Source organism: Anopheles coluzzii, chromosome 2 (genome assembly GCF_943734685.1).
Source record: "Anopheles coluzzii chromosome 2, AcolN3, whole genome shotgun sequence".
Classification (NCBI taxonomy): Eukaryota; Metazoa; Arthropoda; class Insecta; order Diptera; family Culicidae; genus Anopheles; species Anopheles coluzzii.
In genome coordinates, this window is record NC_064670.1 from 6,751,547 (window position 1) to 6,766,302 (window position 14,756).

At 48.5% G+C, this 14,756-nt stretch overlaps 1 protein-coding gene across 1 annotated transcript; it reads right to left on the reverse strand.

The window, feature by feature from the left end:
• Positions 1-405: 405 nt before the first annotated feature.
• Positions 406-10,799, reverse strand: LOC120953534 (homeotic protein empty spiracles-like). Its single transcript, XM_040373569.2, has 3 exons — positions 9,039-10,799; positions 2,180-2,334; positions 406-1,506 (listed from the first exon to the last, which is right to left on the reverse strand). Exons 1-3 carry the CDS (start codon positions 9,970-9,972, stop codon positions 1,294-1,296), a joined length of 1,302 nt encoding a protein of 433 aa, XP_040229503.2. The 5' UTR covers positions 9,973-10,799; the 3' UTR covers positions 406-1,293.
• Positions 10,800-14,756: the final 3,957 nt, after the last annotated feature.

Sequence of the window (14,756 nt, forward strand, 5' to 3'; positions counted from 1 at the left end):
TCGGCGTTGATTGTTGGGAACAGAGGAGTGCAAAAAAACGAGACAAGACGACAACAAGGGATGACAGAAAACAGAACATCCTTAAGTGAAAATTGAAAGACAAGAAAAGAAGAGGAGAGATGTGAAATTCAATTGAATGTTTCCGGTTGTTAATCGCGGGTGCATTTGGGTGTTGAAAAAGTTGAAATAGAAAAGTGGCAAAACGAGAGAAGATAAGAAGGGGAAATTGAGTCGAAAACATTAAAAAAGTAAGCTGCAAAACTGTAGAAAGCGAAAATGGACACATTATAAATTGATGTACAACACAAAAGCCCCCTTTATAGCGAAAGAGATGTCAAAAGAGTAGAAAATACAGTATGCAGAAATGCATTTTTTTGTCTTACAATTCAAATAAACTGACAAACGGAATGTTATGCTTTGTTTAATATTTATTACGATCGATTACAATTGGGTGTATTGTGTTCGGGTATCTCGGGTATCAGCTTTGCACTACAGCCTTATAGTACTCGTTTTTTATAGCTACATTTATTAAATATTTCCGATAATTTACAGGATACTCAACCATCGGCTCTGCCACCTTCTGCTGGCATGATTGTGTGGCAGATCGGCGTTTGTCTGAGCTGCATGGAACTCTAGTGCTAATCGTAATCAATGTACACCAAACGCCCTAATTCTCTCTCTTACTTCTTCTCGTTTCACGCATCGTTAGCCTCGTATGAAGTGGTTTGCTACATCTTCTCAGTTAGCAACACAAATAGTAGTAGTAGTAATAGTAGTAGTAGTAGTAGCAGTACACGGTAAAGGGCATGGATCCCCCAAAACTATATATGACTAATAAAACTCTCTGCTCTCGCAACACGCTTTGCACTATCCTACAGCCTGCCCTATGTACAAGAATAAAGGTTAGCATCTAAAAAAAAAACAAACAAATCCCTAATGGTAATGCGGGTGTGGGTTGATGTCCCCTGTTTTCCGTTCTGTAGTGCCAGCCGCCTCCAGGCAATTCTAACTCACAAATGTACAAAGAAAAAAAAAAACACAATAATAATACTTTCAATACTTTCGCTGCAATGCAATGGAGCGGGTATCTGCTCCACCGTTTGCTCCGGTTGCGTTGGCTTGACGTGGGGTTTGGTGATCTCGCACTAACTTTGCGCCATCAAAAGTGGGGGAGCCAAAGCTAGTGGAAACACGTGAATCACTGGTACACTGGTTTTGCAAGCCGCTTTACTCTGCGACACGGCTGTGACGCCATTTTGGCACTGAAACGGGCGCGCACAGTGGCTTGCGGGCTTAGCCATTGTGGTGCATGTTTTCCTCATCGCTTGGACAGTCGTCCATGTCGATGAACTCGTCCTCGTCGTCCTCCTCGTCGCAGCTGCCGGTCGGGCTGGAGGCGGACCGATTCTGGTGGTCGCCGTCGGTGGACTTGCCCGAGCCGGAACCGCCCTCCTCCTGCTGCATGCGCTTGTGCTTGGTGCGCCGGTTCTGGAACCACACTTTCACCTGGAAGCAAACGAAGGAAGGACAACCATTAAAACCATGAAATAAAATTGCAGAGAGAAACTTTTTTGTTCAAGGATAAGTTTAAGATGTACTAGTTAAAATGCTTGCTCTGCGAGTGTTACTATAAAAAGATGGCGGCCTGTTCAAACGCTGTCAATCAACGGTTCGGTCAGCACGGCTGGTTGGTTGGTGCGTAATATGACACAATTGGACACCCCAACAAGGTGACAATCGCGTATGGCGTTGGTGTTTTCATGCCCCGCCAAGCGCGCTAGGAGGAGGAGGAGGAGGAGGAGGAAATTACAAGCCAACCAAATGATCAACCGGCTGGCCAGCGCCGGCAAGCGAGCGTACGAGCGTTGTAGTAATTATGCACTGAAGTAGGGATATAAATGTAATTTAATCTAATTTACACTGGCTGAGCGACCTGCTTAGCGCGCGGGAGAATGGCGGCGGCCCCCTAATAAGCTCCCTTATAAATGACGCTAGTAAGACTCTAGTTTGTGCCCTGCCTCTGCTGAGCTACATATAAAGCTTTATCCAATATTTCCCTAATCCCCAGCACCCATTGGTGGGGCTTCCCCGGGACAGGACGACATCAAAGGACCTTTCGCTTGTTTGGATTTACGGGAAAATCAACCCCCCCCCCCCACCGTGGCTGTGCCATGCTTACCTGCGTCTCGGAGAGGTTGAGGTTCTGGGCGAGCTGCTTGCGCTCGGCCCCGACGACGTAGTGGTTGCTCTCGAACGCATGCTCCAGCTTGAGTAGTTGCGAGGGCGAGAATGCGGTCCGGACGCGCTTCGACTTGCGGAACGGTATGAGGTAGTCTGTCGGTAGATTGGGGAGAGAGGGAGAGAAGAAAAGAGATTATCAGTATGCAGGTTTGAAGAGGTGACACGTGACACTCGGTCGGAGAAGCGTTAGCGAAAGTGCCGCTGCCGCGTAAGTAGCCTAGATGAGGCGGCTAATGTTTTCGCGCGGGTAGAAGGTAGATTCCAGGACCCAAGGGAAAAACAGGGGCGATCGGAATGGAAATGGAAACGCACACTGGAACAGACACACACACACACACGCGCAAGGTTTCGATGTGTAGGTGCAATCAGTGTGAAACATTTGTGCCAACAGCTGCTTTGTGTGCCCCAACGGCCGCGCTCTTGTGCGTTTAACACACAAACTAGTGTTCACGGTACGTGTAATTAAATAATTATATATCATTACGGGTAAATATATTGCACTTGCACACACACACTGGCTGTTGTTTTTGAGGTAGAGGGAGGGGGGGGGGGGGGGGGGGGGGCTTGGGTAAGGGTGTTGGTGCCGCTCCCGCAAGCTTATTGAGTTGTGTGCATGTGTGCGCCGTGGAGCATAAATAGACGCGAAAAAGGACTTTTGCAAAGGGTGGAGGGGTTCGTCCACAGCCCGTGGGACCGTTGGGCTGGGGAACAGCCAGAGCGCTACAGCAAGCGTGCGTTTGTTTTCCGCCTTGCATGTGTAAATGAGTTTTTAATGGAAGAGAGAGCCGGCTGGTCGAAGTTGTTTAACAGGCTGTGTTTGGGTGAGTTTAAACGCTGCAAATGAGGCATCTGCTAGCCGCTTTTCCCCCTATTGAGAAAGGTTGTGCTTAACATACCTTTATGGTCAGTTAGTGGAGCATTTAGTGGAAGGCGTTGTAGAAAACCGTTTGAGATAGCAATTTGTTGTCACAACAAGCAATAAAAATTAAGTTTTGGTCCTTCGAGCCGGATTACGCGTAACGCTTCTTTTAGTGGCGCGTAGATGCGCACTCCATTTGCATTAAAATGCACCATTTTCTTTGCCCTAAACTGTCGGATTTCTCCCCCTCTATCTTCTTTCTCAGTGTCATGGGAGGTTAGAATTGTTCGCTCAATTAAAATGCAATCAACACGGCTCGATTTACGTGTGTTCGCATTTTCCTTCCCCCCGTCATCGCGGAGGTTGACAGGCGCAACGCTCGCAAAGTGTAACAGACGCTCACACACACCCACCCACCGACCGGGAGAGCGTAATTACCTTTTAATCAACTCGCAGCACACACTAATTAATACATTTTCCACCCGCGATACGAAACACACAGCAACGTGTCCCCCCCGCAAGCAGTTGCAGCACTAAAGCCGTTTGGTTGGCAGCGGGCAGCGGCATCGTCAACACCGATATAAAAAAAAACGCCACGGCCACTATACACTAAAACCCAAGCAATGGCGCTGGTCGTGAAGGCAAGTCGTAGTCGTAGCCAGTCGTAGTGCAGTAGTGGTAGCCAATAAACAACAAAACAACGGTGGAAAAATAACAGAAACCAACCGCCCCGTTTACTGGAGCGCGCGACTGTCGACGCCATTGAGCGGCTGAAACCTGCTGAAACTGCTGCGTGTAATTCAATTAAAATAATCGTATCACTGTGACGCGATCGCGACCACCTTTCCGGAACCGCCGGCTCTCTGTGACTTTGTGTGTGTGTGTGTGTGTGTGTGTCACGGTCTGTCACTCGATACAACAGGGGCACCCCTTTTTCTCTCCGTTCGCCACAGCACAACGGCAACAGAAAGAGACCGAAAGCCGATCGCTCGATCGCTTGCTGGTGGGCACGAAAGCCGCCGCAGGAGGTGTTTTTTTGTACATATAAAAAAGGGTTCGCGATCGCTGCCCTCCGCCCCGCTGGTTGGCCGATGTCGATGTCGGGCTGGGCGACTAGGCGAGAAGTTGAAAATTAAGTTAATTTAGATAATTCAATTCCACCGCCACCACCAGCACCGTGGGCCATTCGGTTGGAACCGCTTGAAATGGTCGTTTTTTTTATGCCCGCCTTCCGTCAATTGTGCTGTGTTGTTACAGGGGGGGCCATTAGTTGTGTAGGGTGTTTGCGTTAAATCTACCACCCATTTTGAACTCCCACTTCCATCGCCATCGATATTGTTAGTGCAGTGCAACATTTGAGCACGGTTGATTTGAGTGCGATCATTAGGCAAGTTTGTTTTTCCTCCCCCCCCCAACTCGAGCTTCCTGTGCAGTGTAGTTTGATCGCAATTACCATGATATATGTTTGAGTGTGTGGAGTCGATTTCTGGTAGCAAGTTTTGTCACTTGCAACACAAAACAGAAGAGGAAAAAAGCAAACACATTGTACCGATATGTCATGCACGATCACGCGTGGCCACTGGAGGGTTCGTCGTCACATTCTAGTGCGCATATACATGTCACTTTAATTAGGCTCGATCCAGCGCAGGGGGGGAAATGATTGATTTCCGAAGCCGTACGGCCACGCCGGTTATCCGTGTGATCTAATGATTGGTTTCACTTTTTCTTGCGTCTTTTCTTCATGCGTTTCAGCACGCGTTGATTTGCTTGGTCCCGTGCCCGTGAGCCCCGGAGTGAGTGCTAAGAACAATGAGTCCGGTGCTCGATAAGATCTTGTTCATTTCAAATTCATATTTTTTTCTTCTGCTTCTTCTTCTACCTCACCTCTACCGCAACGTTTCGCATCCTTGGCTTTGCTGCTTGTTTGCTGCTGCTGCTCAGTTTCATACACTTGCTGCTTGGTTATGTTACTTTTTTGTTTTGTGTGGTTCGACCGCTTTTCTGATGTCTTGAAGTATGAAGCCGTCCTTATCATGCATCGCGTTTTTTTTCTACTCTACAATATTTTGGTACGTTTTTTCTCCGCTTCTTTGCTGCTCTCCTCTATCTGCTACTTCTGCTTGGCCTGTTTATGAGTTTATTATTTTGTCTTTTTTTTGTTTCTCTACTCTCAGTCCTCCATCCAGGTTCACCACTTTAAAGCCACTCCACGCAGTGCTTGATGTATTTGCGGCACTGCACACTGCACAAATGAATATTTCATCATCATCGGGGTGTTCTTTTTACTACCCCACTATCCGATGCATGCCATTTTCTGCGTGTTGCTGTAGTTGTCTTCTAATGTCTTGTTTTTTTTTCGTTGGGCGCCACCGGATGTGCACTTCACGTTTGCACAACCTCACAATGCGCAAACGGTTTCAAACGGACAGGCACCGGCACACGTAAACACCTTCCAAAAAACAAGCAATTAAGAGCACCAGAACCGGTGCGTCAAGGGGGGGGGGGGGGAGGGTGGTGCACATTGCGGTTCGATGCTCGTTGTGCAGCATAAACCCGAGGAACTAAATTAGTGCATAATTAATTAACGAGCGTTTGCGAGCGATCGGGCGCGACACAGCAGGCGAGGCGCAGCCGCAGCCGAAAACGCGGCGAGCTGTGGGGTAGATCAATTTGTTAGTCAACCATACACGATCGCGGTGACGGGCGGCAATGATGATGGTGATGATGATGGTTTCGAGCTTGCCCAACGGATTATCCAACCGATCAAGCTTGCACCGTAAAAGCCTCGCGCAAAATGATTCGTTTTTTGATAGCGTTTTCTGCTTGCTGCGTGATCGAGTGAGAAGAAGCTGCTTGATTTCTCCAATTCTATCCCGCATCTTTTTCGGCCCGTTGCGTGTTCGCTCGTTCGTTCGCTGTGCTGTGTCGTGTGGTGTGTAATTATGAATGAAGAGAAGCTGCGCGAAAGATTGGGATCGTTCGGCCTCCCTCCCTGGGTTTTTTGTTGTTGTTCGAGGCTGTCGTTTGTGGCGTTAGCAGACGAGATCCGAGCCTGGGATCTCATGTTTCCACCCAACCGGCCAGGTGGTGCGGGGTTCGTTTCTCTTGCCGGGCAAAGCACATGGGGCCTGGGGAACAATTGGGAACGAAGAACCACACCGATCGGGTAGAGGAAGAATAGTAGAAAAAGGGTGTCGCGCTCGTCTTGGAACCCTGAACGATATCGGTATTAAATATCTCATTAATTTATTTTCATCGCCATAAATTAATGGCTTGATTTAAGGCGCAGGCAGGCAGACGCAGGACCCGTCTCTCCGGCTAAAGGTCTCGTCATTTGTGGTGATGATTTTTTTGTATTTTTTTTTGATATTTTGAATGCTCGATAATGAAGGGAATGGAGAGAGTCTTTTTTTTCGGGGGGTGTTCTGAAACACTTTCGTTTGGTAGCTGCCACTACAGCTCATTAAACAGTGCAGAAACAAGCAGTGGGTAAATGAGGATAATTATAAATGCATGGAAAAGTTTTATTGTCCCATTCTTCCGAAAAAGTGGATGCATAATAATTGCTTTTTTTTGGAAGCTGGGAGTTGCCACCAAAAACACCAAAAGTGGCATCCCGGGTGGGTCCTTTTTTCCAATTCTTTTTGCAATAATATTTGCACGGCTGGTTTTTCCCTTTCCCCTCCGGGCTGGGCTTGCCGTCCTTTATGTCCTAACTGTTTATGAGTTTGCTTTTCAAACTGGAAAAAAGGGCGGAAGAAGTGATGTGATAATTTAGCAACAAGAAACATTGCACATTCCGACACACTCACACACACTGACCCGGTCGTTTTGCGCAACAGTGGTCACATGTTTTGCACTTCATGAATTTTGTAAACAACTTGCCACGCATGTGTCCTTCCCTGTGTGTGTCGGTTTGTGTTTTGTTTGGTTTAATGTGCGAGTAATTGGTGGGGAGTGTTTCCGCTGCGTTGAGTGTAATTTTGTACTTAAAATTCCACCGGAGCAGCCGGAGCAAAAATTTCCCTACCCCAAGCGAAAAGGAGAGCATTTTTTGGGAGTTGTTGTTTTGGGGAGTCCGGCTAAGATTTTATGCCGGGTTTTGGAGGATGCAGCGAGCGAGAGTGGAGAAAAAAAGAGCAGAAAATCATGCAAGGCAGACGCACACACACACAAAACTAACAAGCGCCTGCGGGGAGAGATGTTTGGGTGGTGCAAAAAGGTGGTGTAAGACAGACGAAGCGAGGGAAGAAAAACTACGTGCAAAAGCAAAACCGTGGTAAGCTTGAGCTACCCCTTGGAGCACCCCAGTCGCGGTCCGGGACGGAAGGTGTGCGTATGTGTAACAAAAGGTGGCATAAATTATCCAAAACCCCTCGGACGTAGTCGTTAAAATGCGTATAAATTGTGGAATTCGATTTATTGCACCAGCATCCGATGAAATTATGAGGAACGAGCGCACGTTGTGGGCGCGATCGCGCTGTGAGACGGGGGAAAAGGGAACTGGGAGGGGGTGAAGTGCATTGAAGACCGAACCGGAACGGTCGGACGTATCGATACATTGGCAACTTCGTTGAGTGTTAATCCTCGTGCACAGTGAGAGAGAGAGAGAGAGAGAGGTGATAAATTAGTGATAAATGAGCTTTTATTAACAGCTCGTGGAAGCCAATGGATAGCAAATCCCGATCGGAAGCTGCTTGTCGAATCATGCACACGACATCGATAACACATTGAAAGTGTTTCGGGTTTTTTCCTCCCCTTTGCGTCGCACTTTCACATTTGCAGCTATCTTCGCTCTCCCAAGCTCTTGGTTAGCTTGTTGAAACGGCAGTCATCGCTGCGTTTCCCTTTTAATTAGTTGATTTATTATTTATTTTATAAGGAAGCTAGAACAGAGCATGCAAGCTGTCCTTGCTGCTAAACGGGATGGATGGGTTTGTTCACAATATTTATAACCTTCCCCTCCCCCTCCTACTTGGCCGCATGTACTTGTGTAGCTCAATAAAAGTGTAAAATGAAAAAAACAACGTTGAAATGGTCACAGTTTTACGAGCGCATCAATTTTCCGGAACAAACGAATGATGTAAAGCATTGCTTACAGCACGACCATTTGCGAGGACATTCTGTTGCAGCACGGTGGGTTTTTTTTTATTGCTAGAAGGGTAGAGTTGTGGTCATAAAACCATCGGCCCCCAGCTTCATCTATTCATCCCTGAAGGCAGGCAGGTAAGAAAGTATCTTAATTAGATCAGAATCAACTTTCCAACAATCATTCCGATACACAACGGCACAACACCAAAACGAGTCGAAAGAGAGAAAGGTGCATTGTTTTGCTTTGGCTTGAAAACGATCGTGTGAAGTGGCACACGTTGGAAATTGGGTTTTTTTTTGAAAAAAGGGAAACCAAAACGAACTCGAGATAAGTGGCCAAACCTCAGAACCGTTCTGGGAGTTCCTGGAAGCCTGGCAAGAGGTTAAGGGAGTTGAGGGTTTTCAACATCATCCTTTTCAGCACACACACACACACACACACACACATCTTCCACGGGTCATCAGAAATAGATTCCCCCCGCGGGTGGGATTCCAATTAAAGTCCCTTTTTTCCCTCTGTAGCGAATGTTAGGAAAAGGTTTGTCGAGAAAAGAAAGAGCGAGAGTAAGGGAGAGGGGGAGAGAGAGAGTCAACAAAATTAGGCTACTTAAATAAAGCCAAAACAACGGTTTGAGCCGTTCCAGTCCCGATAAGGAGGATCGCAATCGAGATGTTTGTAACACGCGTCGGTAGAAAATGCCGACGGGGATGTATTAAACGGCCATCAAACTAAGACCAAGACACTGGACAAAGAAAGTACCTTAAAGGACGCGCTTTTTCTTCGATGTGGATGCATTTTTGTGCACTTTTGAGAGCGATTGTAAATACTTAAAAAACAAACACTTACTTCCTGGGAAGCCGATCGGGAACACGCCGCGTCCGTGGCGGCTCAGCAGCCACGGGTAGAGCGGGTAGCTGTCGCGCGGGGGCATATTTGGATTGTGCAGATGGGCGGCGGCGGGATGCGGCGGGAACGGCTGACCCGCCTGGGCGTGGGCAAGGGCGGCCGCCTGGAACTGGGCCGCCAGAAAGTGTTGATTATGGGCCGCCTGCACCATCTCGGGCGTGTGCAGGAACGGGGGCAACGATTTCAGCTCCGGCTGGGGACCGCCGGGCTGGGCAGGGTGTGCACCGGGCGCGTGCTGCGAGGGGCTGACGGGGAACGGGCGCACCAGACCGGGCGGCAGGCCGGGGACCACGATCGGGCCGGCCGGGTGGGCCGGCGGTACCGGACCACCACCACCCTGCGGACCACCACCCAGCCCAACGACGCCCGTTGCGGGCGGCGGCGGCGGTGGCGATACCGGTGGCGAGGAGCTCCGTGGCCGTTTGAGGGAGAGTGGCACCGCGCCCGGGCTAACCGTGTGGCTGACGGGGGGTGAGAGGCGCGACTGCAGCGCCTCCAGCGAGCGGACACTGGCGTGACTGCCTTCCAGGCTCTGGGGGCTCTCGGGCAGCCGGGTGATGCTGTAGTTGTGCGGCGGCGACAGACTCTGCAGCCGGTTCAACCGCACCGAGTAGCTCTCGGACGCGAGCGGGCTGGGCGTCCGTACGCCCGGGCCACTGCCGGGCGGGACAGCACCACCAGCACCACCAACGCCACCGCCGATCGTCGTGTCGCCCTGCTTGGTGATGGTGTGGGGCGGCGAGGGCGGCGATTTCGGCGTGGTGTTGCCCACTATCGAGTCGATGCTGAAACCGATGCGGGGCTGCAGCGTCGGCATCTTGTAGTTGGTGGCAATCTTGAACACCTTCTCCTCCGTGCGGCACGTGTCGATCATGAAGGGGGCGGTCGGGGGGCAGCTGGCACGCTTGTTCGACTCAATTTTGTCGGGTAGTTTTGGTTGTTTCTTTTTGTTTTGTTTCTTTGTGGGCACTTTTACGCGACTTTTCAAACGCTCATCACCGCACGGAACACGCGCACACCGACATTAAGACAGCTGCAATCGGGTGGGCTCTACTCTAGTTCCACTTGTGTTATAGCTTTTCGTTTTATAGCAATCACTCGTTTCCTTTCCGAAACTCACTGAAACGTCACAGGAAAATCTTCAGTTGATGTTGCATCCCAAACAGTATTGCTTGATGCAATTAGCGCACACACTTGCTGAAGCACAATTGCTGCTTTCACAAAATTACGCATAGACACACACACGCATACATACGTCACACATACACCTACGCACGAATGATGCACCTTGCTTCAATTGACACTAAACGTTAAAAAAAAACCCTTACGACAGGCTCACACGAAATGGATCACAACCAGGCGCACGCGGTCGAAGACGGAATGACGATCGGTCGGTCTGCGCACAGCGAACGCATAACTCGGAATGAGTACAGGCAGGGCGAGTTTTTCTCCGCAAAGCTCTCGGGGGCTCTTTGTTTCGGGCTGCTCGCACCCATACACACACGCATGCGCCATATTGTTGCGATACGGGCTCGGCGGCGTTGCAGCAAATGGGCGGAGCTACAGCGTTGGTTGCGTGCGCCGTTATGTATTGCTTTGCTCTTCCCTGCTCAGGGTTGAGGAAAAGTGTTGCCGATCGTGCTGGTGTGCTACTCCTGGCTGCGCGTTTCACACTTTTCTCGTCTAGTAGTCCAGCCGTCCGGGTTTGAAGGTATATAATGGTTCGCTTTTCCTTGAAAGAGTGAAAAAGAGAGAGAGAGAGGGAGAGAGCGCATGCTTCCCTTACGGTCGATGCGGATGCTGCGGATGTTTCATTTCGTCTGCAGCGCGAGATCGACCGGTAGCTGGAGTGAATTTATCGATCGAAACGAATTAAGCTTCAAAACCGTGAGGTGAGAGCTTTGTTGGCTCGTTTCGCAAATGGTGTTTTTGTGTGTGTTTCTGTGTTTGCTTGAAGGTTTGCGATCCCTTTTTCTTCTGTTTGTTCACCCTTTTACTCTCTCTCTCTTTTTACCCCACCATTGCTGCTCGCGCAATGCTGTATACATTCGCTTTATTTATGATGCTGCTATTAAGCGCTTGTTATAAGTCCATTCTTTAATTGGTCTAGTTCATTTGTGTTTATTTTACTTCGGTGAACTCTGTCTGCCGGCCGCGCGTTCTTCAGGGCCCCATCGACCGCTTTGCTGCTATTTTAATTGGTACAATCGTTGTGCGTTTTTTCTTTTCTTCTCTGCTGCTGTTACTGATGTTGTTTTACCCCCTTCCCCTCCCCCCCGCCTTTCATTCGCATTCCCCTTTCGCCCAGGTGGTGGTTGTGTTTTACATCGTCGCAAAGTGTCACCCGTTTTGCTGTAATCCGCACGCTGTCGATGTGTCAGTTCGATTACAGCGATAACGAAATTCTTTTCACTTTTGTCGCGCTTGGGTGTTGTTGGACTGTGGGTTTTTAGGCTACCCCCCCCCCCCCCCCCCCCCCCCCCCCCCCGTTGGATAATGATTAACAGTTGTGCTAACATGGAGTTGTGCTGTCGCGAGAGGGAAGCGAGAGTGGTTGAGCTTGGCTGAAGGTCGTGACACTTCCAACCTTTGAGTTTAGTATTTTTTGTACCTTTTCCACTTCCAGCTAATGCCAACAACACAGGGCAGACAATTTCATTACTGTTAGTAACCAAGCTGGGCTGTTAGTCTGTTTTTTTTTTGTGGGGAGGCGAATTAAATCACCACACAAAAACGCGATTGTCAAGATTGATTTAGATGATAATTGTCTTTATTTGTTTAATTAATGTATGTTTTCGCCTTCGTTGCTGCTCTCCCTCTCTCTCTCTCTCGCTTTTGCGTTCCCTCTCAACGCTCGCAATGCTGTCAGCAGCAACGGTTGCGGACGGGAATGAAACCGACAGGGAAATTAACCTTCGGGCTGTTGGGGTGGATTGCGATTGCGATTCACTGATAAGCGCAATTAATTAGCCCTACTTCATCAAGGCTCTCTCGCTCGCTCTCTCGGCTGTCCCCGGCTGGCCCGGCCCCGGACGGTTCGCCTCATTGCGGTGGGAGGTGTGTTAATGTGCGTGACAAAAAATCTCAGACCGAATCGGGTCGTATGTTGGATGGGCAAGGGTGGGTGTGTTAGATAGATGGGCACTAATTTTAGGTTGAGTGATGTAAATTGACGGAAATAAAGTGTGTGAGGAGTAATAAGAGGTTGCGCTTGATCGTATGGTATGGGGAATAGTGTACAGAGTGCTTCAGAAATTGTGGTAAAATGTCTTGTCGCAAACATTATTTGTTGTTTTGGGTATTCCTAAAATATCCGAACCAAAAACAACCCCAAAATTAATAAAAATCTCATCACGAAAACTAAGTAGGGAATTATTTAAAAGAAGATTGAAAATTATTGTAAAAAAAACTGAATCAACAAAACACTAATTATCAATTTGCGTAAACCGAAAATAAAACAAACACAAATGAGCTTGCAAGACAGAGCGCAGCACGATTCGTTCCTAACCTCAAACTTCAAAGTGATCGTTAATTGCTTGCTCGAAAACGGTCCTCAAATGCAAATATAATCTATTTTGGACCAACAAAAAAAAGCTCCACAGAGTAACATTCGGCCATTGGTTATGGAGGTTCATAATTTTAATCTTGTTGAATAATGCTACAAACGTTGCCCTCCTGGTGACCAGCAATGGACCGGCTTAATGTTTTTTTTTGCCGGCCGTTTGTCTGCTTGAGAACACAACGAACACACAACAATATCAGCAATATTACACAACGCACTAAGCTAACAAGTGGGGATTGAATTTTACGACTGTGTGGCTGCTGCTGGAGGATCTGTCTGATGTTGTTGATGTTTCACAAAAAAAAAAGAACTAGAACCTACTACTTCACCCCCACCCCGAAACCTATCAAGCACAAGTGGATCGGGTGGAATTAACCAGCAAAGCGCCATGCGCCGGATTCTAGTCGGATCTTCTTGCTTTTCCTCAGTCGAAATGTTACCTCCTCCAACAGCAAATGATGTTAGTGGGCTGCAATGTATGGTAATGCCACGCGGGGCCACGCGAGACGGTTTCAGTGATTATCATTGCGATGTGTGACGCCACGGGAGATTGTAAATCATTATCACTGCTTTCCTTTTTCACCCCGCACAAACCTTCCTCACCTCGCCGGGGGGAAGGTTCCACCCAGTACAACCGTATCGGATGTCAATCGGGAACCTAGTCCTTGGGACCTCGTCGCCCACAACGGCCACAAAGCCGAGCCAAAGTTGTAGTTTAATCGTCGAACCTTAACCAACAATTACCGAACCGTTGTGAGTGTTCGCCACCAACCTGCGTGTCTGTTTGTGACATATTCAGCTACAATACTGTCCAAAGTTGAAGGCACAAAGCTCGGAGCCCTCGGTGAGAATGTAATTCCCACAGCCCTCGGTACGCTCTCGTGAGGTTTCACTCAGCGTCTTCCGCGTTCGAGTGGGGCTTCGCGCGTCGTGAGGGTCTGGACGGTTACCACGGCCAGCAAAGGGATGATCTGTCTGCCAGGCGGGAGTGGAAAGGTGAGAAAAATTTGAAGACGATGAGTGTGGCCGTTTGAAAGTAATTGGATAAATGATGTCAAAGTGGCGCCAGGGTGATAAACTTATTTTAAGCTAGGCGCCCCGTTCTTCTTCCTGTTTTGGAGCGGCTTACGGGTAGGGACTTATGTGATGAAATTGCACAGTGAACAAGCAAAACCAGAGGACGGAATGTTAACAATCACGATTGCACGGTGAGTATGATTTAAAGAAGAAACAAAACTTCGAAAACAAACATTCGTGATAGTGTCGTCGCAATTGACAACATGGCCGCTGCCCGCGAGGTTGTCTTAAAGTTATGACCACAATCGATCGATCCGGTAATGGAGGATGTTTTTGTTAGCATTGCGTGACCGTTTATTGCTTTTTCTCTGTCTCTGCTTCCCCTTCCCGCGGCACACCGAATGGGAGGGTGTTTACACTGACGCATTTACTCATTTATTTCCTGATTTTCATCTCTCCTTCCCGTTTCCAAGGGTTCGGTTCGGTACGCCCGCTCACGACCGCTCACGAGAATAAAATTACACAAATTTACCACTTATTAATTAAAACATCATGGGCATAAACTTTGCCTTATTTACAAATAAATCAACACGTTAAACATGAAATATTTATGAGGCAATACGGTGGATTTCCGCGGTAATCGAAACGGCGAAGAACCCAGACGCGCTCCGTACGGACGACGAATGGGGACGAAAAGTCAGCGTGACGCCTGCGGGGCGAACGAACGATTCTTGCAAAGATCCAGGACCGGTCCAGGAACATGGGGAAGGGCCATTCTGTTTTTTTTTTGCGCGCCAAGTGGGTAGAATTGATCGTGAGCTGGCTGTTGGCGTGTACGGTGTACGAGAGCTTGTGTATCATTCCCCATTGGATATTGAGCCTGAGAAAGCGAAGCGAAGGAGGCTTGTGAAGGCTGTGAAAAGGATCTGCTGGAGCACTTTCCAATTGGGTCGAAACACTTCTCAATCGCTCTCTCTCTCTCTATCTCTCTTTGTCCGTACTTTAGGGAATGATTGTGGTCATCTCAAAACGATCCCTTTAACAACAGCCGGGTCTTGTCAAAATCGCACTGCCCTGGT

Coding starts and splice junctions, on each gene's coding strand:
- LOC120953534 (XM_040373569.2), bottom strand. CDS start 9,972: ATGATCGACACGTGCCGCACGGAGGAGAAGGTGTTCAAGATTGCCACC. Junction 2,335..9,038: donor CCCGATCGGCTTCCCAGGAA/GTAAGTGTTTGT, acceptor ATCTACCGACAG/ACTACCTCATACCGTTCCGC. Junction 1,507..2,179: donor TCAACCTCTCCGAGACGCAG/GTAAGCATGGCA, acceptor GTTTGCTTCCAG/GTGAAAGTGTGGTTCCAGAA.